At 37.7% G+C, this 27,688-nt stretch overlaps 1 protein-coding gene across 2 annotated transcripts in view; it reads right to left on the bottom strand.

The window, feature by feature from the left end:
- Positions 1–27,688, bottom strand: part of nbas (NBAS subunit of NRZ tethering complex) — a 353,782-nt gene that overhangs the window by 264,194 nt on the left and 61,900 nt on the right. For both annotated transcript variants that reach the window (XM_049479822.1, XM_049479826.1), the window contains exons 19-21: positions 26,671–26,749; positions 16,539–16,643; positions 16,087–16,223 (exon numbers count right to left, since the gene is read on the bottom strand). In XM_049479822.1, the coding sequence (XP_049335779.1) occupies positions 16,087–16,223; positions 16,539–16,643; positions 26,671–26,749 (321 nt within the window). The remainder of the gene's footprint in view (positions 1–16,086; positions 16,224–16,538; positions 16,644–26,670; positions 26,750–27,688) is intronic.

The following is a 27,688-nucleotide window of genomic DNA, read 5'->3' as shown; positions in this document are numbered from 1 at the left end:
CCACTTGAGTCACAGGTACGCTGGTTCCAGACCAGCAAGACTGTGTGACTTTCTGTTCGAGAACCTGTGCTTTTGGGGTGGAAAATCACAGAACCTTTTGGGAACTTGGCACCAGCACCGGTACCAGGCCGGTGGAAAAGCGCCCTCAGTTTCAAACATCACAGAAAATTTAATATGAATTTTGACTGAAATCCCACTTCTTGAATCATTTGAAGGTACAAACTACTATTGGTGATTTTATTAGTCCTTTTTCTCAGACATTTACATTACATTTAAGGTATTTAGCAGATGGTCTTATCCAGAGCGACTTACAAAAGTGATTCGATGTTACTTTAAATATCCAAAGCTAGTTTGTAGAGTAGGATCAAGAAATACACAGAGCTTGATCATGTTTAGAACCCTAGGAACTTTTTTTTTTTTTTTAATTAGTTTAGGAACTCTTTGAAAAGATGCGTCTTCAGTCGACGTTTGAAGACCGCGAGTGACTCTGCTGTTCTGCCAACCAGTGGAAGTTCATTCCACCACCTTGGTGCCAGCACAGAGAAGAGTCTGGATGTCTGTTTTCTGTGTGTTTTAAGGGATGGAGGTTCGAGCCGAGCCATACTGGAAGCTCTAAGAGCTCTTGGTGCAGATAGGGCTTTGACCACTGCCATCAAGTATGAAGGAGCTGGTCCGTTTTTTTGCCTTGTAGGCCAGAGTTAGGGTTTTGAATCAGATGCGGGTGGCAACAGGAAGCCAGTGGAGGGAACACAGCAAAGGAGTCACATGACTGAACTTCGGAAGATTGAAGACTAGTCGTGCTGCCGCAGACCAACTTCACTGAGGTTACACAGCAGCCTAACTAACCAGAAAACAGGGCACATTTTCCCCCTGAATAAACATTTTGTCCAGTAAGTTTAGTGTTTTCACAGTAAATGTGATTAAGTGAATTTAATTATCAATATTAATATTATTACTTCAATACGGATACTTATGGCTTCATGTATTCATTTAATACTTTCAAAAATGTTATTTTCTACCGTTAGTACTATCAAATATAATCAACAATTGTGCCAGCATGCACTCGCCTGGGCCATTACTCTAGACCTGGTGGCACAGGCATTGGAACAGAATAAGGTCGAACAGGCTGATGACCTTCAGTGTTATTAAAAACTTCAGCTGGCCGTTATCTTGGACATCCAGCTCTGCAGGGACCACCTTATCCTGCTCATGTCTCAGCTGAAATGACGGAGAGCCACGATACAAGGCGAGCACCTTTAGACCCAGCCTGAACCTTTCTGGCAGAAGCTATGAAATTCCAGCTTCAAAAGAGGAGACAAATAAAATAGATGGAGCCACAAAAGCAAAGAAACACATCACATAAGAGAGAAATCTCTTTAAAAGTATGTAAAACTTCTGAAACTATCAAATTAATTAATACAAAAAACTACTGCTGGGCAGTATATCGGTTCATCCGGTATACTGGTTTTAATTTCTCCTAAGGTAAGCATTTTTCACATACCTCCATACCGCTAGAGGTGCTACAGAGCGCTGCATAGAACAGCACCACCGAAGAAGAATACTGGTACAGCTCAGTTAACATAAAAAGCTAATACACTGGAGTGACGGTAGCTCAGCTCTGTGTAGTCAAACACTGTCCTACCTGAAGAAACATTATGTGACATGAGAACAGAACTTTATATTAGGAGCTCCTGCTGCTGTTCCTCATCGTATGAGTTTTATCTGAGTAAAATAAAAAAAACAACAAAGAACAACAAAGGACCAAATCTTTCACAATTATTAAAAAAGAGAGCGAAAGAATTGCGCAATCAATCCACACCTCAGAAAAAAGTTCCTCTTGTCCCCAGACCAGCCCGGAATCAGTCCTGAGTGGAGAATCATTTATACAGCACAAGTGATAAAACTTCATAAAACTCTGGATACAAGGTGCAAAATAGTATCAAGAGCAGTAACTACAGTCCTGTTGAATATATTAGTACTGTAGCTTGAAGAATAATTTGTTAACAAGAGAACCAAGGACATTGTGACAAAATGATAAACAGCTAAACAGCCCCTAATAGATTCAATAATAACATATAGTAATTTAATATTAAACTCATGTTTAACTTGCAAAACAGAACATTTGAGAAATATCTCTTTTGAATACCTACATTTTACATGACAACGTAAACTCAGTAGTAAGTAAAGCCTTAATTTAAATGCTTTGTGTTTGATATTATATGTACTCCTTACAGTACTGTAAGTCACAAACCTATATTAAAGCCTCATTTCGAAATAAATATATATATATATATATATATATATATATATATATATATATATATATATATATATATATATATATATATATATATATATTTATTTTGAAAATACACACACACATTATATATATACATATATATATATATATGTATTTTATTATTGCATACAATACGATATGGCACACCCCCTAACTGAGATATTAAAAATACAAGAATTGTATCAGATTTGTAACAGGATGATTTAGAATGTCATGATACTAATAATGCACTACAAATTTCTCTATATATCCAGGACTGAAGTAAGATTAATGATATAATCTGTCTCTTACATGATAGATATATCATGTAATGAAAACAGTGTAATTTTTTTTTTTTTTCTAAAAACAGCAAAAAATAAGTACCCTGATGTGATAATTAGGGGTGGATGACATGGCATGATATTTCAGGGTACAATATAGTTCACCATATACAAAAATGTTGGCGATATTATTGTGTACAATACAATATGGCACACCCTTACCACCCAGCACTACGGAAGGGAGAAAAATAATAAATAAATAAAAATTTAAGTATCATGAAAGCAGTAAACATATTTGCCACCAAAACTGTTGATGTTTATTCAGAGAGAAATGCTGATCAGAACCACCCTGTTACAGATACCATGGAGCAATCTGCCCTGGACACTACAGAGCAGCATCAAAAACTATTCTGGGCAAAACACATCTACATGCCAAGCTTGTAAATAACACACAACAACACCTGGCATAGTGAAAATAAAGTGATTGCCAGACACGGACACTCTCTCTCACCCAATAAAGATTTCCTGACTTATTAAAGAGTGGGAACATGACACCCTTTCAAAATGGAATTTTAAATTAGATAAAGTTATTGTAATAATTAATTATTTTCCAAGAAATGTTTGAACATAAACTGTATGTATAGCCCTTAGTGACGTTTCCTCTTTATCAACCTCAAATTATCTGCAAACATTCATCTTCACTGTCACTGTTACTACTAATAGAAACACAAGACAAACATTAATAGATACACATTTCTACCAATGTTTTTATACAATATTTTTTGCACTATAAGGCATACTTAAAATCCTTTAATTTTCCCAAACATTGTTAGTGCGTCTTTAATCCAATGCAACTTGTGTGTAAATTTTACCAGCCAGGTTGTAAGGAGCAGTAAAGTCACTCCTCTAAACACAGGAATATCTTAAACAGGAGTTTCATTTTAGTTCTCGAGCCCAGAGACCCGAGACTGGAGCGGTATTAGCTTTAGATGCTAACTGCATTCAGTGGTGAGTATTATTGGCCTGTGCTCTGTTGCTAACCCCGGCTAGCACAGCATTAGCATTAGCTGCTAACCGCATAGCCTGTAGCCTGCGTGTTTACAGTGTTAAAACAAGTTATGTGGGTTGAAGCGCTAACTAATATTGTCCTGGATTACCGCAACACTCTGGGATCCTCAGTGTAGCACTGCCGGGCGGCATTAGCCACTAACTGCGGCTAGACTTAGTGGAAATCTGGAAATCTAAGCTTGTTGTAAATAAACAGAAGTGCCTTACTCACCCAAATAAACAGTTTTCAGGAGATAAATCTATGTAGATTAAAGTCCAGTGCTAATTTGATGTTAACATATATATATATATATATATATATATATATATATATATATATATATATATATATATATATATATATATATATTTAAGAATTACAGTTTTGTATACTGAACTAAGCTTAGCTAAGCTTTACAGGTCTTACCACCCGCTGAATTAGAAGGAAAATATGGTGACACCCCTGTCCCGTACTAGTGTAGCAAAATGTGCATTATAATTTGGTGCGTCTTGTGTATGAAACTAGACATATATAGACATACATATATATATATACACATATATATATATATATATATATATATATATATATATATATGTATATATATATATATATATATATATATATATATATATGATAGTGTGCCTTATAGTGTGAAAAATATGGTACCTTTTCTTTTTATAGCTCTGGTTATAACTTTTTTACAGCTATAACTGATGGACTGTTTGTCTGTCATGTCTAAGGCACAGGACCATAATTTGCTGAGAAGACAGTTCTCCCATTACATCTGGTGTAAAGCTAGGTGAAGAAAGAGATATGCAGGGAGAGAGAGCTATGGGACCAGGTAGTGCTGGGCAATATGGGAAAAAAACAACGATATGGATTTTTTTTATATCAAAAATAAAAATATGACAAAAATAATATCATTGCAAAACCACATTATGAAGCTTTTTTGCGAAGATTACTTCATCATCACTTATATAAACAGAGTTTATGCAAAGTGACCACGCCAATACATTTCATCGTAGCCTACTTTATATATTTGCATGAATAATTGATGAAATTACTGTAGAAACGATAGGGACTATAGAAGGTAAATAGCACGATAGACACTTTTCTATCGTCCCCATGATATTTATCTACATATCGCACAGAACTAGGTCCAGGCTTAGGAAACACTGCACTACAAGGACATCATACCAACAGTAGGACAATGGGGAGAAACGTTTAGCAATTTTCCACCAAAAGAGCAAGTTCTGTTCGGGCTTTTAAAAACTGTGGTGCTTTTCAGCAAACCAGCCCGTGTTTCCACTAGTTTTTGAAACCGTCCAAACGTCACATCATATGTTATCAACAGAGGGCGCTGCACAGCGGTGGTGCTCCTGTACAAACAGACATGCCCACAGATGTTGTCAAGTTCGCGCTGTAGAACCTAGTATTATTTGGTTCCTGCTGTAAATTAGTGTTCCTTGTTCTGGAACCTACTTTTGTTGGTGGAAACAAGGCAAACTGGTTTAAAACTAGAACATTGTCGGTTCCACGTTGGTGGAAAAGCGCTATTTGAGGCTTCATGATTTGGCCTACTTGGCATAATTGTCAGAAGTGTGAAGTCTGCCCATGTGGGAGTTGGTCCGGTCAATCAGGTCATGTAGCCATACAATAATGCAGAGCACAAAAGCAAGTCCATCTGTGAATCCCATCTGTGAGCCCTATTAAGATGCTGAGTCAGAACTATAAATAGGCAGGTCATTACTGACAGCTCTGATATACAGCACTGCAAATAATAATACATAAATACAGTATATAAGAACCATTCTATGTGTAGGTGTATCCATGTGTCTAAACCCATTCTGGCAGATTCAGTCAGATTCACAAACTCAACCCAGCTCCAGTGTTTACCGTGCGCAGTCCATGTGCAGCGTGTGCTGTCCACACCCCAAAATCAATAAGGAATGAGATTCCTCCAGAGGACACACTAATCTCAGTCAGTCTTCATCACAGCTCAATACGATGATGGATTTTTTTTATCTTCACATTGTCTTTGTACTGAATTAAAGGATCAGACTAATTTTTATGCTGGTCAGAAAGATGAGCATTCATTGATTAGCACACATTTAGTAACACCAGAGTAACCTTTTGGTGTTTTTAAGCCTGTAGGAAAGTCTATACTTTTTGTGACACACACACACACACACACACACACACACACACACACACACACACACACACACACACACACACACACACAACAGGCAACTGCATTATTCTGGTCATGTTTCCTATAATCTAGTGAAGCTTGCTGTGCTCTACAGAGACTGAGGGAGGAAGGGAGGGAGGAGAGACTGAATGAGGATATAAATACAATACAATAATAAGTGGGTGTCATATTCAGGTTAAGGCAAAAGTTTTAGTTTGTAAAAACTCTCTAAACTGCCAATCATCACTCTTTTATTCTATAGTGCAGGTTATCTAGCTAATATACAGTCCAAAGGAAAGGTCAGGGTGTGTTTAAAATGCCCATTATTGTGAATAGTTAAGTGAGTAGAAGATGAAACATATTTTCAACATCTTAAGCATATCTATCAAAAGATATCAAAATGCTGACAGGTATATGTTGACATAGTTTGTAATAATGCTGAGCAACACAACATCAGTTAATTTCAAGATTAACTGAAATGTTGGTACTTGAAATCAGATCCAATATCTGTAACAGGTTCAATATTGACAGCATTTACATACTGTAGCACAGTGGTCAGCAATTAAGATTGGATATTTAAATATTGGATATTTTCCCAGTCTTTTTGTGGCGGGCCACAAGTGGGGGGGTGGAGTTGGAGGGGGTGGGTTTGGGTGTGTGTAAAATGAAGTGTAATGGGGTGGAGGGCTACAGACTAGCACTTGCAGAATAGTTGAAAGCAGTTCAAAGCAAGTAAATCCAAAAAATCCTGAAAAAATATATGAACAAACACACCGCTCCTCACGCGGGATTGAACCTGTGTCGACGGGGGTGCTGTCTAATACACTATCGCTGCCCCAAGTAGTGAATTGGGACACAGCTGGGAAAAACGGTCTTATGAGGAGATAGGGAGCCCAAGAATGAGCAGGAAAACGACAACGGGCAAAAACTAAACTTTTACAGAGCTCAACAGAAAGACAGGGGTGGATTGTAAACAAAAGCTCGCCAGAGAAACATTTGATTTATTTTATATTTTCATTACCCTTTATTATAGTTCAAACAACCTCACATGCCAGATGTGAGGCCTATTGCCGACCCCTGCGGTAGCAGATATTGGATGGACAAGGTCGATGCGCATATCAATCCAGATTCCAGTCCGTAGCTTGTTTTGGACCATAAACTTTCTATAAAGATAAAATGGGAAACACTACTGATTTGGATTGTAGTTCCATTTCTTACAGCTTCAGCAGCAGCAGCTTCAGTCTCAGAGTGTATAAAGAACATTAACGGTTAGATTGATTAAAATGCTGTCTGCTCTGAGATATTTTAGCGCAGAAATGCAGAAGAGCATCACAGTTACTTGCAAAGTGAGTAAAGCTGGCATGCTAATGGATAGAAGTAAAGTGGTGTCATTAAATCTTTTAATTGACTACAAAAGATCTCCAGAAACATTTAGCAGACAGGAATGGTGATGCACCATTTAACTTAACTTCCTTGCATTCTTACCATACCATTCAGCATCAGCATTTCTAAAGGAACATCTAAATAAGTCTGATGAACGATAGAAAAAAAAAGCCCTGTGGACACATAAAGGTAGAATATTGACATTTCTGTGGATATTACTCAAACCCAACTCAACTACAGGGAGAGAATGAAAATGTGGGCTATCTAGGGTCAATGTGCACCAGTTTGAGGACAAATGGTTAAGTGTATAAAACAATGACTAAATCTGTGGACATAAACGTAGGCTTTAAAATGACCTTTAATAACTCTACAATAATTATCAAGCTACAGGATTCCATTATTTGTTAGAATCATTCATCTCACACTTCAGGTTCAAAACTGTAGCGGCCATTTTATAGACATAAACTTACGGATTGCCTTTGTTCTGTGCCATTGTGGTCCTTTTACTAATGTGCATTTCCCTCAGCAGTAATTTGTATTAAAGGCTGCTGTGCTGGACGGTCTATTATGGTGCAGTTTGGGTTTAAACTAAAATACCCTGACCTAAAGTGACTCTGCAGATTAGTGTGTGGCAAAACATCCACTTTTTGACCTTACTCGCTCAAACGCTGTGTGTCACATCTTTGGGAAAAAAACATTCAAAAGACTTCATTTGGCTGTGCTTCCACTGAACAGAGGCTGGCAGATGGCGAGAGACCTGTGGTTTGCCTGTGAAAAACCTACTGCTGCTCTGTTAGCCCTGTCAGACTGAAGAGAAACTGGCCTCCAGCTGTTGAGCTGTGATGGACGCTTACTGCAGAGGAGGCTATCCTGCAGAGAGAGAGAGAGGGGAAAAAAACAGGAAAAAGAGAAAAACAGACAGTGTAGAGGAAACCAAGAGAGCAAGACAATGAGATATATACAGGTAGATAAAAGTGAAGGAAAGTGAAAAACAAGAAGGAGAAAGCATGAGAAAAAAAGAGGGAAACCAAAAGAGATGGGGGGGGATCCAAACGAGCAAGGAAATTATGAAATGAATGAAAGTGAATGAAATTATGAAGTGAATGAAAGAAGGAGAGTAAAAACCAAAATAAAAATAAAAATGAGAACACAGAGAGGACAGAAAAGAGTAAAAAAGAAGAAAAGTGAGTGAGAGAGTTCAAGACAGATAGATAGAAGGGGACTGGAATAGGTACGGAGAAGGCAAAAGAAAGCACAAAAACAAGAAAGAAAGAAAGAAAGAAAGAAAGAAAGAAAGAAAGAAAGAAAGAAAGAAAGAAAGAAAGAAAGAAAGAAAGAAAGAAAGAAAGAAAGAAAGAAAGAAAGAAAGAAAGAAAGAAAGAAAGAAAGAAAGAAAGAAAGAAAGAAAGAAAGAAAGAAAGAAAGAAAGGGACAAAAATAGGTAAAGAGAAAGTAAATATAAGATAAACAGAGAGTGAAAAAGAACAAAAAATAAGAAAGAAAGAAAGAAAGAAAGAAAGAAAGAAAAACAAAATGGGAGATAAAAAGAAAGGAAGACAGAAGGAGAGAGAGAGAGAGAGACCACTACACACAGTGTGCCAAAAAACACTAAATCTCCCACCACCCTCATTACTGAGACGGAGGGGAAGAGACAGATATGCTTGCCCTTTGTTTCACACACACACACACACACACACACACACACACACACACACACACACACACACACACACACACACACACACACACACACACACAAAAACACACACACACACACACACACACACACACATACAGTCAACTGGGTCTTATGCGCTCTTGCAACAGTACAAAAGAAAAGGAGGAGTAAAAGTAAAATGGAGGGGTTGGCGCATCGTCAGGCCTGCACTCACACTGACGGCGTGTAAATTTAGAAGGTGCAATTATGCGCGTCTCTTTTCAAGTCTGGGATTGCAGGACGTCAAAGCGCTCTGTCATAGTGCAGCGCCACCACAGACACGGCAATTCCCAAAGGACCACCGACAGCCTGACACCACAGCAGCAGCAAACAGTAGCTTAGAAGAATGCTAAACATCTGCCGCCTCTGAGAAGAGCACGACTGCCAGCCCTGTGTCTACAATTCAAAGCCCAGCTGTGCCATGACATCACGCACAGGTAGACAGACACCTGACCACTGGACCTGGTCTCTCCATTTGAAGAGAACAGCTTCTGTAGGCGTGAAAAGATGCGGCACAATGCTGCGACACAGACAGTTTGAGAAGACCTGATGATGAAAATAAATAATTAATTTCTGTAATCAAGGCTTAATATAACAAGCATTTTGAAAGCAAACTGTCAGCACTGTGCCTGCATGTTATGTAAAATAAATAAATAAGCAAATGGGAAGACTAGGTTTGCAGTTTAAAAGCTGTTTGCAGGGGCATTTTCACAAGACAGCAATTTATTAATTATTCTTTTTTTTCTATTTGTTTTTTAAATGTTTGGCAGTTTAATTTGTTTGATGGTAAAGCCTTTAAATATGTTGTCAATATGTCAGTTAATTTCAAATAAAACTGTAATATTGTCTTATATTTACCAGTTTAAACATTTCTGTGCACAGATCACATACTTTCTGAATTTCCAGAGGTGTCATTCAATAAAGCTCTTAGATAGTCATACATATGATTCCTTAAGACTGTGTCAATCAGCAGAGCTGGACATCTGATTTTTGATTTCTTTGAACACATACTGTTCCTGCCCTATCCTTTGGAAACCTGTATTTAAGTAGTTAGATCCTAAGTTAAGGAGAGGTCTGGACTGGGTTGACACCATTGGTAAGACCATGCAGTGAGACTTGGGTGTGCGTGTGTGTGTGTGTGTGTGTCTTGGGCAGGGGGGTCAGTGGCTGATCAGTGAGGAAGACTAAAAATAAGATATGCTGACATTACAAGAATAATTTTAGTGAGTTAAACATACAAATGAACTGAATACTGCTGCTTTATTTTACCCATAGTAATAAAAGCATAACCATCCATATTCAATATCATTTTCTTTATATCCATGTATGTCTAAGAGATATGCCGTATGTTGATATGGAAAGGAAGACCAAGAGTTCCCTCTTTTACACAGGATAAGTTCATCAGAGTTACCAGCCTCAAAAACCACAAGATAATAGCACCCCAGATAAGAGTACCAAAATGCTTGGTTTGTTTAACATTTTTAAATGTATAGTTATGTGTTCCTTCATAGTCTGGTTGACTTTATTTTTAATTTCACAATGTAGACACTAAAAAACACTAAATAAAAAGGTGTAAGAACTTTTAATTGGTACTGTATGTATTTACAAAACATGCACTGCCTGGACAAAGAATTTTTCACATTTTCTCCCCAATTTACAGGGCCAATTACCCAACCCACTCATTAGGACTCCCCTTATCACTAGTAACACACACCAGGAGGGTGAAGACTAGCACATGCTTCCTCCGACACATGTGAAGCCAGCTACCGCTTATTTTCGAACTGCTGCTGATGCAGCATTACCGAGCAGCCAGCGCACTTGGAGGAAAGCGCAGCGGCTCGGTTCCGATACATCAGCTCACAGACGCCCTATGCTGCAGACATCACCCTAGGGGTGATCTAGCCATCTAGCCACCCAGAGGGAGCTCTTTCTGAGCGCCGGCGGCTTGATGGCAAAGCTGCATGAGCGGGTGTTCGAACCTGCGACCTCCCGCTTATAGTGGCAGCTGGACCACTCGGTGCCCTGGACAAAGACTTAATTAAGCAAATAGGTAACAGCCTCTTACTGAATACTTACTGCATGGGTAATCATGGGTAATTATGTCTTAGCAGGCAACAAATTATTAAACCATAACTGATGCAGTGAGTAACTTTTGAGTAGTCATTTGTTAAACAACTATGTGTAACGACTCAATGTTAATCTTTTTTAAAAGGCTCACATTTTTTATATCGGCACGAATCAAGCAGGGAAAACAAAAGCAAAATTTCTGAAACTACTAAAATAGGGTTAAGAACTGTCCAACCAAATATTAAAAAGTGAAAAGACAGTGGGGAAACATCTTGAATGATCTTGATTGGTGATCAAGTGTTTTATGAAATCAAATTGCAGAAAAACTACACTAGAACTCAGGGATATGTTTAATAGTGAACGTAAGAGCATTCCCACGAAGCAGAGCAGCCTTATGAAACCTACTTATCATTGGGGCTAACTTGCAAAATTGCTTCAATTTACTAGTTAGCATAAAGACTGTGATGGAGTGATGGAGCATTATGGTAAGAAGAGAAGCGGCTGAAGTGATGCACCCATCATGCCTAGTGCCTACTGTACCAGCCTGTGGGGGCGGGGCTATGATCTGGAGTTGCTGCAGTTGGTCAGGTCTAGGTTCAGCAACAGTATGTGCTGAAAGAATGAGGTCAGCTGACTACCTGAATATAGACCAGGTTATTCCATCAATGTTTCTTTTCTTCCCTGATGATACAGGCATATACCAAGATGATAATGCCAGGATTTATGGGGCTGGAATTGTGAAAGAGTGATTCAGGAAGCATAAGATCATCATTTTCACACATGGATTGTTCACCACAGAGTCCAGACCTTAACCTCATTGAGAATCGTTGAGATGAGCTTGAGAAGACTTTGAGCAGTGCTTCAAATCTACCATCAACAATGCTGCAAGATCTTGGGGAAAATTAATGCAGGTCTGGACTGAAATAAATGTTTTCCTATTGTAGAAAACTGTGGAAATGAAATGACTAAAGACTAAATATTAATATGTTGTGACCTTGGGAAGGCAGTATACATATTGTGAATATACATTGATATTTATGATATACTGCCCACTATACCCATAAAGATCAAGGATATTGTCACTAACTTCTTTTGCATGCATTCCAAACATTAAAATAAATGCTTGTAAGACAAAAACAAGGTAGTGGAACATTGATTTCCATTTTCATTCCTCGCAAAAGCTGCTGGAAGTTCAGAGGACAGAGTTGGAACCACCTTACGCCTTTCTGCCTGTTGCCTCTGGCAACGACTCAGCCCATGAGTCAGCATCACAAGCTTCTCTGAGCCGTCAGGCTCTCTGGCAAGGAGCAAACAGCTTTCACACGTTCCAACCAAATGTCTACTCTGCCCTCTGCCTCCCAATTAGACCTTGTGTCTGAGGTCAATGACGCACCACAGACACCTCTGTGGGGAAGAATGACATCCACCCTAGTTTTGCAAAATATGCACAGTACCAGTCAAATATCAGGCACCCCTGATCTTTTTTTTAACGATTTTCTTTTTTTAATCAATGTCACTTAAATGTATCATATATCAGACAAACACAGTGATATTTGAGAAGTGAAAATAATTTTATAGGATTTACAGAAAGTGTGCAATAATTATTTAAACCCCAACAGAAAAACTACAGCAATATTTAGTAGATTCTCCTTTTGCAGAAATAACAGCCTCTAAACTCTTCCTATAGCTTCCAATGAGAGTCTTGCTTCTGGTTGAAGGTATTTTGGATCATTCTTCTTTACAAAACATCTCCAGTTCAGTCAGGTTTGATGGTTTCTGATCATGAACAGCCTGCTTTAAATCACACCACAGATTTTAATAATATTCAGGTCTGCGGACTGAGATGATCTGAGATGATCATTCCAGAACATTGTACTTGTTCCTCTGCATGAACGCTTTAGTAGATTTTGAGCAGAGTTTAGAGTTTAGGGTCGTTGTCTTGTTAAAATATCCGGTCCCGGCACAACTTCAACTTTCTCACTGATTCTTCAACATTGTTCTCAAGAATCTGCTGATATTGACTGAAATCCATGCGACCCTCAACTTTAACAAGATTCCAGTACCTGCACTGAACACACAGCCCCACAGCATGACCCACACAATGACCCACCACCAGATTTTACTGTGGGGAGCAGTAAAATGTTTATCTTTGAATGCTGTGTTATTTTTCCACCATGCATATTGTCCTCCAAATAACTCAATTTTATTTTCATCAGTCCACAGCACTTTATTTCAAAATGAAGCTGGCTCCTCTAAATGTGCTTTAGCATACCTCAAGCGACTCTGTTTGTGGCGTGTGCTCAAAAAAAAACTTCTTCTGCATTACTTTACCATACAGACTCTCCTTGTGTAAAGTGCACTGAATAGCTAAATGATGCACAGTGACTCCATCTGCAGCAAGATGATGATGTAGGCTTTTGGAGTTGGTCTTTGAGTTGACTATGACTGTTCTTACCATCCTTCTCCTCTGATTATCTGAGATTTTTCTTGTCCTTCCGCTTCAGGTCTTAACTAGAACTGTGCCTGTGGTTCTTCCATTTCCTCACTATGTTCCTCACAGTGAAAACTGACAGATGAAATCTTTGAGAGCTTTTTGTATCCTTACTCTAAACCATGACGTTGAACAATCTTTGTTTTCAGGTAATTTGAGAGTTGTGTCCTAAGGCTCCCATGTTGCCACTCTTTAGAGAATATGCAAAGAGGAGAAAAACTTGCAATAGATCATCTTTACTTTTTCTCATAATAAAATTCACCTGTGTATGTAGGTCAAGGGTTTAAAAAATTCATGCACACTTTCTGTAAATCCTATGAACTGCATTTCACTTCATAAATATCACTGTGTTCATCTGCTATATGATACATAAAAATGATGAATTTTCCATACCACTGTATTCCGTTTTTTTAAAAAAGGTTTTGTTTACAAAATAATTTTGAATGTATTTCTGCATAGCTTTAATGTCTTTAAAATTAAACTTACAATTTAAAGAAGAGGTGCATCCAAACTTTTGACTGGTACTTTATATAAAACTGAATAATTTATATTTTATTAATTTAAAAAGTTTTAAAGCTTCTGTAAGATGGAAAAGTGGGTATACTGATAAAAGATAAATGTGAAAAAGTGATTTTATCAAAAATGCTGGTATATGTAGCAGGAGCATCTTTGGCATGCAGATGATGATTTGAAAAGAGCTAGCATAAGGTTTTTACATTTTTCAAATGTTTTGAGAGGGTGTGACAGCAGCAGATATTAAGGATGGACATACACTAATAGAGATGTATTTAATATATACAGTGTGTACTACCATAAACGTCTCAGCTATTTAAAAAAAATGTCATTGTAAAACAGTCTTTTAGAGAGGAAATAGAAGGAAATATGTTGAATGTGTTCACTATATCGGTTTTGATGCAACATACATTATGTTGGTATTTGGTGGCTTGGGCTTTTGATTGCTTAGGCTTTATTAGTGCTTTGGGAAGCAAAAGCAAGAATATTCTTCTGGAATTCTGATTTTCTGACAGAAGTGAAGTGTGTCCTTGCTAGAGCATGTTTTTTTTTTTTTTTTTTTTTTAGTTCATCATATCTACTGCAATACACAGTGTTCAAACTGTTCAGTTAAGATATTTAAAACTGATGAAAGTGAATGAAAGCAGAAATAAACCTTATTTAACTTTAATAGGTCTGTCTTAATATGTGACCGAAAGAGTAACTCTAAAATAAACTAATGGTGAAGTAAAATGTGTGGTGGATATACACTTCTGGCCTGTGTACAGAAATGCTATCATTTTAAATGTAAAAGCACTTCAACACCTTAAATAAAACTAAAACTTAAAAACATGATTTTTATTAAAATGTAAATGATGAACATTTATGTGGGTTTGTGCATATTGCTTCACATCCTTTCACAGATTTATTTAACCACAGAAATAATGTTCTGTCAAACTGAGTGACATGATGAAGAGAAAGGGACACATTTAAGTCATTGGAGAAGCAGACTTCAAAAAAAAGGTGAAGTATTTTACTTTTATCCAACACTAATAGGTTCTTGTTTCACTCCTGAGCAGTCAGACAAGCATAATATGTCCACAGCAGCACAATAAAACACTGAATTATTCCTCCTCACATAAAAAAGGTTTAAAAACCATTAACAACTGACATTAGAAGGTCTAAACCCAATAGCAGAGAGCACAGCAACCCTGAAATATTCCACCCAGTCACGTTCCCCTCAGTCACTAGTTCAGTGAAATTGTGCTGATCATTTGCATAATACATGTTTAGTGGGGTAGGAAAATGTTACTGAAGCCACAAAGGACTTAAAAAGTGGAAACAATTCAAATCAAGCCATTTTTTATCTAACTTTTTCTTTATGTACCATACTTTCAGACTACAAGATGCATTTAAAATCCTTCTCAAAAATAGACAGTGTACCTTAAAATTGGGTGCGCCTTATATAAGAATTCTGTTTGTGTAGTACACGGGGAGGCAGGGCCGGGCGAGTTATGCCATGCTTGGTGCTGAAATGGCCAATCGTTAAACTTGGACACTGAATTAAAAATTTGATAGATTTGTGGAAAGGAATGAACTAAAAAGCGAGTGTATTGTTTGTATTTTATCTCTTACAACTGAAATATGTTAAAAGTTATTGTTAAGGAGTTAAATAAAGTTCGTTTCAGTTAATGCACTTTAAATCTGTTGCGCCTTATGTATGAAAATAGACCCGTTCATTGATAGCACACCTTATAATAATTAGATGAGCCTTATAATTGTCACTGTGATGCAATTATGCCTATTGTAATGAAACCCCTTTGTGATGTCATAATGACATTGTAATGACACGTTATTGTAAAGGCAGAGGCCACTGTAGTGATATAATGACACCCAACGTGATGTCATAATGACCAGTATGCTGCCAACTCATTGTGATTATATAGTGTCAGACAAGCCCAGTCACTGTCAACGTCCAAAACCAGACTAAAGACTTATTTTTTGGGTTTACAAATTAAGACCAACACTATATGAAAAAGTATATTTAACAATACAGGATCCACTGTACAACCTGAAGTTCATACCAGCACATACCATAACTCCAATATTACGATTCAGCATATGATTCTTACCAGGCCTCAGGAAGCAGCACAGTGTACTCGTGGGGAGAGGTGGTTTCTGGGAAATTGCACAGTATGGCGAGACGATGCTGGAGCAGCTCAGCTCCGTGATAGGTGAAGAGAATGTCAAGAGCCTGCACGTTACTCTCCTGCGAGAACGAATGAAATCCATACATCAATATATACATCAATAAGTAAAATTATCCTAAGCAACACATTTTATCACAGCAGTTATTGGTAGTGGTTTTAGGTGTTGAAGGAACCAGGTTTCAGGCATCCACACTGAAAAATACTCTCATAACTTAAGGAGAATTCATATTTTACAACAGCTGGAGAACTCTCACCCTGAGACATGCGCTAGAGTACAATACGCTGTCTTATAATTCACGCTGCAGGACCTCAGACACACACACACACACACACACACACAGGGTAGATACAGAGAACAAAGGAGAGGGGTTTACCCTGGCGTAAGTTCTTGCTGACAAGACTATATTCTGATTGCGGAACTTCTTGAAAAACTCAGAGTCATATCTCTGCTCTGCAGCATGGGGTCCTCCCAGAATCTCCTGCAAGGAGAGGGAGAGAAAAAGAGGGAGAGGGGGAGAGAGAGAGACAAAGAGAGAGGGAATAAATGAATGAAGAATGAGTAAAATAATTCAGAACTTAGGTTATATAGTGAGTATTCAGTAAAATCGTATAGAAACTGCTGTGACCTTTAAATGTAACATTTGCAATCGTGGGTTTTAGTGGCCAGCTTCTGAGTGCATGCTGTCTCAAGACATGCGTGTCCATTCATGCATGTGTATGTGTGTGTGTGTCTGTGTGTATATGCTCTCTATATCCATGGAAATCCATTACGCTTCCGTAACACTTGAGGGGTTTAAAATACCATTTATATTACAGAGCAGGGCACTATATGAAAATTGGACTGTCCCAAAGTATCAATACATAGCATGTTTTTTCAAAGACAAAAAGAAGAAGTAGAGTAACTGTCTTTACTGTTTCTAACAGAAACTGGAACATTGCTCTGAGAATTTGATTGCATTCAGCCACATAATCATTAGTGATTTTCACCCATCTATCTACCTATTCATCCATCCATTTATCCACCCATCTACACATCTATCAACCTATCTACCATTCACCTATCCATCCACCCAACTATCCATCCAACTCTCCACCCATCTAAACATCTATCTACCTATCCATCCATCCATCTATCCATCCATCCATCCATCCATCTATCCATCCATCCATCCATCTACCTATCCATCCGTCCACCCATCTAACTACCTATCCATCCATGTATCCACCCATCTATCTACCCATCATCCATCCATCTATCCACCCATCTATCTACCCATCCAATTAGCTATCCACCCATCCACCCATCTATCCACCTAGCCATCCATTTATCCACCCATCTATCTACCCATCCAATTAGCTATCCACCCATCCACCCATCTATCCACCCATCTATCGACCCATCTATCCACCTAACCATCCATCTATCCACCCATCTATCTATCTATCCACCCATCTATCTATCTATCCACCCATCTATCTATCTATCTATCTATCTATCTATCTATCTATCTATCCATCCTTCCATCCATCCATCCATCCATCCACCCACCCATCCATCCATCCATCCATCCACCTATCCATCCACCCATCTAACTACCCATTCATCCATCCATCCACCCAATTATCCAGCCATCTATCTATCCATTCATTTATCAATCAATCTATACACCTATCCATCCATCCATCCATCCTTCCATCCATCCACCCACCCACCTATCCATCCATCCATCCACACATCTATCAACCTATCTACCATTCACCTATCCATCCACCCAACTATCCATCCAACTCTCCACCCATCTAAACATCTATCTACCTATCCATCCATCCATCTATCCATCCATCCATCTATCTACCTATCCATCCATCCATCCGTCCACCCATCTAACTACCTATCCATCCATGTATCCACCCATCTATCTACCCATCATCCATCCATCTATCCACCCATCTATCTACCCATCCAATTAGCTATCCACCCATCCACCCATCTATTGACCCATCTATCCACCTAACCATCCATCTATCCACCCATCTATCTATCCACCCATCTATCTATCCACCCATCTATCTATCCACCCATCTATCTATCTATCTATCTATCTATCTATCTATCTATCTATCTATCTATCTATCTATCTATCTATCTATCCACCCATCTATCTATCTATCTATCTATCTATCTATCTATCTATCCATCCATCCTTCCATCCATCCATCCACCCACCCACCTATCCATCCATCCATCCATCCACCCATCCACCCATCCACCTATCCATCCACCCATCTAACTACCCATTCATCCATCCATCCACCAAATTATCCAGCCATCTATCTATCCATTCATTTATCAATCAATCTATACACCTATCCATCCATCCATCCATCCTTCCATCCATCGACCCACCCACCTATCCATCCATCCATCCATCCTTCCATCCACCCACCCACCCACCTATCCATCCATCCATCCATCCATCTATCCATCCACCCATCTAACTACCCATTCATTCATCCATCCACCCAATTATCCAGCCATCTATCTATCCATTCATTTATCAATCAATCAATCCACCTATCCATCCATCCATCCACCCACCCACCCACCCACCTATCCATCCATCCATCCACCCACCAATAGGTGCAGTATAAAGTAGCAGACTACATTTTTTTAGAAAGTATGTCCACAAACATCTGATTCAGTACATCCAACAAGCAATGACACCACAATAAGAAAATTCTATTCTGTTTTATCTAAAACAAATAGTACTGTACATTACCATATAATTAAATACGCCATATAAAAGTAGTATATATAAATGTATAGAAATAATAATAATTCAAATGGTTTAATTTATAGTTTCACATTAGCTTATTTCCTAATTCTCCTCCTATAGTTTACATTATATTAAAGGCCTTTGATATGTATTTATCATGTACCACCAACATTAGAAAACTTTCCCTGACAGAATAAGAAACCTGAGGTAAAAAAAAGCTGAACAAGCTCAGGAAAAAGGCAAACTAAAGTGTCTAGTTAGTCCAGCAGAGTCTTCTCAGAGTGCCAATCGCAGAGAGTTTTCTCAAGCACTAGAAGACACTCCTGATGCAGGAACTGCTGCCATATCACACATCACAGCCGGTGACCATCTGTAACAGCCAGTCGATATCATCAAAGAATACAGAGTAGTGGTTTGGCAGGGGTTTCTCCAAGCCAATGTTTGACACACAGATCACAATCTCCTCAGTCAAGGAGTGTCTAATTGGATTGGTCCAGTGCCTGCTGTCAACTGTGAAACTGTGAAACTTGTTCCTTCTGCAGAATCATGGTGGATCATGGCTGTGCACATGCAGGTTATGTGTTGTAATTTAGTCACTTAGAAACTGTCCAGAAGAGAAACGTTTGGTGTGTTGTATAGAGATGACTCGGATCTCATGTTGTCAGACCTTTCAAAACTTAATGACATCTGTTAAGCATGGTGAAGGCAGCATGAGGTTGGAAGATGTTTTGGATGTGGCAAAATAGAAGATTATATAGAGGGTACTAAATGTTTTTGCACCATGCTGTACCCTGTGGACAGAGCTTTGAAGTTTTGTCGGAGCAGCTTTACCTTATGGTATGGTGGAAGATTGCATCATACAAATCCAACAATCCATAATTATTTGTATTTTATTTTTTCTGATAAAGGGAAGAGTATACAGACATCATTGCCATTAAAAACATATTTCTTACTCTGTATGTATGTTTGTATGTATGATAAATATAGAGCTGGAAAACTGGGTGAACATTTTTTAGGATCAAACGTTAGCTTAACTGTTCGAAAAAGGCCTAGCCATGCTAAATTTATTTGTATTTTTTTATACTTATACTTAATTATAGTTAATTATAGTTTATTTCCATATACAAAGTTTTATTAATGTATATATAGTATATATACTGGGTAATGACGTTCTAGCAACAGACCATCTGATAGACCTTGCAAAATACTGTCCCCTTAAAATCAAACAATGAACAGTGATAACGCTACTGTAGTATAATCACAATAATACACCAGAGGTTCACGCTATATTGTGAGATATTGGTGAGCACTGGTGTACTGGTCTTTGGTACTCAGGCTGAATGAAGTGGAGAGGAAAAAACGTGTTTAAAATATATTATGCATTCCAAAAATAGCTCTTTGTAAAGAGCCTGACCAGCACACCCACAGACACAGACTGAAGCAGAGTTTCTGAAGAGTCTATCTTTCAAAGGAGAGCACTTCAAACATGAACATGACTCCTCAGTTTATTATAACAACCTACAAAATTTAAACATACAGAATTAGACATGCACATCCTCACTGCTTAACAAACTGAGCAACCCGCTATGTATTCAGAGCACTTGTGCAGTGAAGAGTTGTGCTAAGAGTGGTGCTAGACTATATAATTAGGCTGTAGGACAAAGGGATTATCATATGCATGATGGTGGAATGGAATATTGTGAATGTTTCCTGGATATAAATGTGCATAATACAGCTGAGCAGTCACTCTGAAATTGCTCCCTTAGGACTGAGACTCCTTACAGCCAAAACCAAAGCACTGCATAAACTAGACTTTCTAACTTTTTATTAGGCGTGGGAGATAGGATGGTAATATTACTATACTGTATTTGCAATATTTGTGTGAAAAATGTGCAGGATGCATAATGTCACAATATATATATATATATATATTTTTCATTTGATTGTTGGAAAAGTTGAAACAGAACAAAAAGAAAACATTTGTATGAGAACAATACAAGAATCAAGATTTTTTTTTTTTAACCTGGCCTTTGTGTTTGAGTGTTACAAGTGATTTGCATCTTGGGGCAAACCCTCTGTATTAGGGCACTTAATCAATTATATATTCATCTAAAGTTGCCTACAATTTAATAATGGATTAGTTGACGCTACAGTACTATACATATAAGTACAGTCTCTACTCCCTAATGTGGGGCAGCAAGGCGATCAAAGCTATGGCAGTAAAGCACTATTAAGCTGAATGCATGTTGGAGCCATGGGTGAAGGAGATTCATGGTAAGTTTACAGTAAATTAATTCTTTTTTTTTTTCTTTTACTCAATGTTAAAAAAGTCATGTCTCAGTTTAGTAAATCTTACTTATGTTTAGCAAACAAGTAAGCACTTCCACCTTAAATGCCACCTTAAATGTGGCAGCTTCACCAGCAGTTCTAAAACGAGCCGTAGTTTTGGTCAAGCTAATGTTCTCTACAAGTTCTATTATTTCTCTCATTCAAAGTTAATAAAACCAGCTAGAGTAGTTAAACAAGACATACTGTATCTTATTTCTAGTAAATTCTAGCTCACTCGCTTTTTCGCAAGTTTTCCGTTCATCTTTAAATGTTAAAATTACAGCCTTATTCAAGGTCTTTTCTGACCTGAGGCTTCATATGGAAGTGCTTAAGAACCACACTGATGTTGTTTATGTAACTGTTAATTCATTATGTAAACACTTTTTTAATAATGGTAGGTTTTGTGTTTCTTATACAATTATAACATAAGTACAAACAGAGTATGGTTTATTAAATACAATGTTTTTTTCTCTAAATTAAGAGCTGGACAGGTCACTGATACTTGAATACTCTTCCCCTTCTTCATGATAACATCATAAAGCTTGTGGATGTTAAAGACCCTGCACTCCTCTGCCTTACACTTGAGGATGCCCCATAGATGCTCAATTGGGTTTAGAATCGCAAAATGTAGAATCTCAAAACCTTTATCTTCAGCTTCCTCATTAGGGTAGCTGGAGGTGTGTTTGGGGTCGTAATCATGTTGGAAAACTTCCAAGCACAGTTTTTAAACAGAGGGGATCATTCTCTGCTTCACTGTCACAGTACTTGTTTAAATTGCACTCATGCAGCCCTATGATGCCTGACTCTACCACCATGCACAATTTGTAAAAGGGAAGCATTCAAAGAGCATGGATGGCTGGAACCATGTCCAGTGGTCTGACGAGATCAAGATAAAGTTGTTAGGCTCAGATGATTTTCAGCATTTGTGGTGGCTCCCTTGTGAGGAGTACCAGGACAACTGTAACTTGCATAGAGTCAAGCATAGATAGATAGATAGATAGATAGATAGATAGATAGATAGATAGATAGATAGATAGATAGATACTTTATTTTTTCAAGAATTTCCCCCCGGGGATCAATAAAGTATCTATCTATCTATCTATCTATGCTTGACTCTATGCAAGTTACAGTTGTCCTGGTACTCCTCACAAGGGAGCCACCACAAATGCTGAAAATCATCTGAGCCTAACAACTTTATCTTGATCTCGTCAGACCACTGGACATGGTTCCAGCCATCCATGCTCTTTGAATGCTTCCCTTTTACAAATTGTTTGCAGGCTTTCTTGTGCATCAGCTTCATAAGAGGCTTTTTTCTATGACAATGCCATTGCAGGCAGAGTTGATGCAGTGTGTGGCGTATGATCTGCAGACTGCAGGCTGACCTCCCATATTTTCAATCTCAGCTAGAATAATGGGGGGGGGGCACATTATTCAGAACACGTGTAGTTAACTTCTTTGGTTGACCTTGTTGAGCCTGTTCCAAATGAAACCTGACCTGAAAAAAACAACTGTATGACCTTGTGCAACATGCTGTAGCTTAATTTTAGATTGTTATCAGTTTTTTTTTAAAGCCTAGGACATCTTTGGTGAGACCTACAATTCTGTTTCTCACACCCTCAGTAAGTTCTTTGCCATGAAGTGCCATGTTGAACAACCACTGGCCAGTATATGAGAACCATCCCCAAAACATTAAAATTAACAGCCCTGAAACCTTGTAATGTTTTAGTCCTAAACTACTTAGCTTTTACACTTCACACTTCAAATATTCCTAAATTGATATACCGTATTATTTGTACTATAAGGCTTTTTGTACTTTAAATCCTTTAGCTTTCCCAAAAATGGTCAAAGCATCAGGTTGTAAGGAGCAGTAAAGTCACTCCGTTGAAGTACAGTGTTACACAGGAGATACAGCAGTATTAGTATTAGCCGCTAATCAAACTAAGTGCTAGCACTTTCGCTGTTCATAGGTGAGTATTATCGGCATGTAGCCTGCTGCTAACCCTGGCTAGCACTGCTGGAGCAGCATTAACATCAGCCACTAACCGTGCTAAGCGCTAGCTCTTCAGCTGTTCATAGGTATGTATATCGGACTGTAGTCTGAGTGTTTGCACAGCCAGTGTTAGCGGTTAGCCACTAATGCTAATGCTGCTGCACCCAGCCTTAGTGGAAATCTGCAAAGATAAGCTTACTGTAAATAAATGGAAGCGCTTTACTCACCCAAATCTGTGTAGATTAACATCCAGTGCTCGTTTCTCTTTTCGTTTAAGAATTACAGTTTTGTTTACTTAGCTTTTAGTTAACCCCCTCCCCCCACATTTCACCCAATTTTAAATTCTCTGAGGTAGTGTACAAAGTAAAATTAAAGACAGAAAAAAGTCCATGTTTAAATATCTTTCCAGCTATAAGCCAGAACACACAGTGTTTTAAAGCCTGATTCAAGTGGGGCACCCTTTTTTCTAATCTTCACCTTAGTCATAATAATAAATGAGTCTCATTTAACAAGTGATTCTCATTTACACACACACATTCATATACTGAACATATAGACACCCATATACACAAACACACATATACACACACACACACCTACACCCCCAAACACATACACACAGTATCTTATACTGCCATATCATTATTTAACAAATGGTTTGAACAAAGGTCAGTGATGAAAAAAGTATAGGAACCTCTAGGAGAATAGCCTCTTCAGAGGAGGGTAATTGAAGTCATGTGTTTCAGTCTATTCCGGGGTGGGGGGGTGGGGGATGGAGTTTGACCTGCCTCGCCGTACAAAAGCCACACAATTTCCACAAACTACCCTTCACAACAGAATTTTGTCTGAGTGCAATATGGACCTGTTAAAAAGACATTTTAGAGGGTCTTGGCAGAAGCTGTTGAGTCCTAAATGACGTGAGCGAGTTATAAAACGATGTTAAAAGACCACAGTCTACAGGCAGGCCACTGCAACACTTCACAAATGGAAGAACCTAATCAGCACTGCTACACACTCACAAATACTGACTGCACAGTCCATCACAAATTGACTATCAGGGGCTAAACAAACAACCACCAGGGATGACTGACCCAACACTATTTTTAATGTGCTGCAGCATTGCTGGGTTTTTCAGCCACCATGTTCTAGTGTAGTTAGATACTACAACAAGCCTGTTTGTAGCCCTTCATCAACAGTACATTTTAAACCACTGAGACACTGTCTGTTACTTAACCCACCAACACTAATGAAACACACATCTCATATACTCTTCCAAACAAAACTCCATGTCAGAGTCAGTGACAAGGCAGAGGAGCAAAGAAATATTAAATTCCAAGTGACAATAGAACTTGTATAAATATAAATATCGCATTATTAATAGACCAATAAAAAATGGCTTAGAATAAAATCTTTGGTAACACTTTACAATAAGGGTCACAAATAACACTACATATGAGAGTTATACACATTGTTAAAATGTTGAGTAATGTTGAGTAGTGTCAATATATATTGACACCACTTAAGACATAATTAAACATCATTAATCATTACACATTTATTTAACGTATGTCTCAATTATTAGTTACAACATTCTTAAGCAATAAAATGTACTAATTTCTTAATTGGTATAATAAGTTGAGACAGTTTGTGTGTGTAAAGCGTTGTCAAATATTTTGTCAATTTGTAACACAAGTTAAGAAAGTCATAGAAATGCCATGGTACATTCAATTGGTCTTGGGCAAGCTTGAGGAAGTGCTGCAATGTTCACTTAATTACTCATTATGAGCTTTTTTCTATAACACAGCACACTACTCCCTCTGTTAAAACTACGCATTTCTGCAATGATTTAAAATCAAGCAAGTCACAGTTCAAGAGTAAAGAACCATAAAACTGTAGAGTAAAGTGTGTAAAACAGTGTATTTATGTTCTAGTGTAAAATAGTTCCTCACTGCAGATTCTAAACTGTTCTGTTACTGTCCTCACTGCTACAGGCTGTAAATAACGTCCAGGTAAGGAGGCTGACAAGTAGAGCATATTCACAAGAAAGAATTAGTATAATAACTGTATTTATAATGGTTAATATTCAATATATTTTTAGATATTGTAATGCTGCAAGTTAGATATAAAGATTTTTTTTAATAATTTAGGAAAACTGTCTAAACATAAAAACACACAATCATCCGCTTAAAATATAAGCATACATTTTTTTACTTTTTAGTCAGAACTACACTGATATTCAATAGAATAATTCATTAAATATACCCCTAACCAGAACTATGTGTGGGACAAAATATAGGTTTTGCAATAAAAATATAACATTTCTCCCAAATTCCAAGTAAAAATATTGTCATTTAGAGCATTTATTTGCAGAAAATGAGAAATGGCTGAAATAACAAAAAAGATGCAGAACTTTCAGACATCAAATAATACAAAGAAAACGAGTTCATATTCATAAAGTTTTCAAAGTTCAGAAATCAATATTTAGTGGTATAACCATAGTTTTTAATTTTTTTCTCCTCCACCAGTCTTACACACTGCTTTTGAATAACTTTACGCCACTCCTGGTGCAAAAATGTAAGCAGTTCAGGTTGGTTTGATGGCTTGTGATTATCCATCTTCCTCTATTTTTTTTTTCCCAGAGCTGTATTGTATAGTTCGCAATACATTATTGATAAATGTTATAAACTTCCTAAGACTCAAACCCGGTAATTTGACTTACTAAAGTTACTACTTTATTACTCTATTTGGTTGCGCTAATCAAATGAGCAAGGTAAACATGCAGCGAAGAATATTAGTTGTTAAATTCTGTGAAACTAACAGTAATAAATCCACCACATTAATTCCTGCTATTTGCATATTTATGAGTATTTTATCCTCTTCGGTAACACAGATCCTGTGAAATACTGTAGAGAACAGTCTTGTGATGTATTAAGAACTGCAGAATCCCAGCATTGTGGTGTCACTGTTATTGTGGGAATTGTATCGTGATAATTTTGTATTATGAGATGCATTGTGATTGCCACACCTACAGAATAAGATCTTGCTTAATATAGTTACTGTATGATCACTTAAAATAAATCTGGATTGTCACTAATTCTTACAAATTGATCACAGAGTTTTAATATATGTGAACTCTGCACAGCATCAATACTAATACTAATATTTTATACTAAATGACTGGATATTGGTGCAAAACTAACAGTGATTAAAGCTTTGCCTTGCTGTGAATTTGTAATAGTTTTTAATAGTGGACAGATGATGTGCTTTTAGATGAAGTTTCTTTTTAAGGTTGCACATAATAGTGCTGATATCAAACAACCAAAGAAAGGCATGTGCTGCTCCCATTGCTAAAATGAAGCATTTCCAGCGTTGATTCCAGTGTTTTTTTGGTGAAATTGTGGCCAGGCTTACCTCGTACGTGGCCAGGCGGTCCAGATAGCAGAGCAGCTTCAGTCTGCTTCTACACAGCTCCTTCTGCTCCAGAGTCAACCTGCAGAGACAACAGCACGGGCATTAAAGGACCACAGGGCATGTGCAGGCAATCAGAAAACCGCAGCTCTCCATGCAATCACACACAAACCACCCAGAGCGCAGGCAGCTTCACTCAATCAAACAGCTGCCCAGCAGTGCAGGGGGAGACCACAGGCCAACTTCACTCACACACACATCCTCACAGCACCCTCACCCATCACCAGAGCGTGCTCACATGCTCAGAAATACAACCTGCATCCTTAAAAAGCACAATACATACAAGTGCCTGAGAAATGCAGCAAGTGCAGCATAGGCACATCCATTTTTACTGTAAGAGGAGTGAACTTTTACTGAACTCATTTTTACTCAGTTAAAAATGAGTTCCAGTGTAGGTGTGTGTGCAATTTTGTGTCCAGTTCTGATCATCATACGCAAAGGAGATTCATTTGAAATCATTTTCTCATTTGATACAAAGAAATAATGGCTTATTATTATTTCAAAAATAAATTGTCAAAATAACAGCATATGTAAAAAAAAAAAATAATAATAATAATAATAATACAAAAAAAATTAAATAAAATAAAATAGAATGCACACAAATGTGTGCTCATGCACACATTTCTTTTTTATTAAATATGCTTTTTTTTTTTTTCCTTCAGATTCTAGCTTTAAAAAGGCACTAAAACCCCTGATTTTTGCTGACTCTACCCTCTGTTCACATTTGAAAAATGCTAAAAATGTGAGGGGTAGTTTCTTAATGACTTAATTATGAATGTATTTGTCCAAATTGCTATATAAAAATTGCTATATATCGGGATCACAGCTCATTTTCTTTTGATTTTAAATGATCATGAAGCTTGTTTTTTGTGATTTTGGTTGAATGTACCTTATTTTATTGAAATTTATTGACATAATATTCATTATTTTAAAGAAGTGTCTACAACCCGACAGAAATAGT

This window comes from Astyanax mexicanus, chromosome 1 (genome assembly GCF_023375975.1).
Source record: "Astyanax mexicanus isolate ESR-SI-001 chromosome 1, AstMex3_surface, whole genome shotgun sequence".
NCBI lineage: Eukaryota > Metazoa > Chordata > Actinopteri > Characiformes > Acestrorhamphidae > Astyanax > Astyanax mexicanus.
Note: the sequence above shows the minus strand (reverse complement) of the source record. Positions and strands in the feature narration are given on the sequence as shown.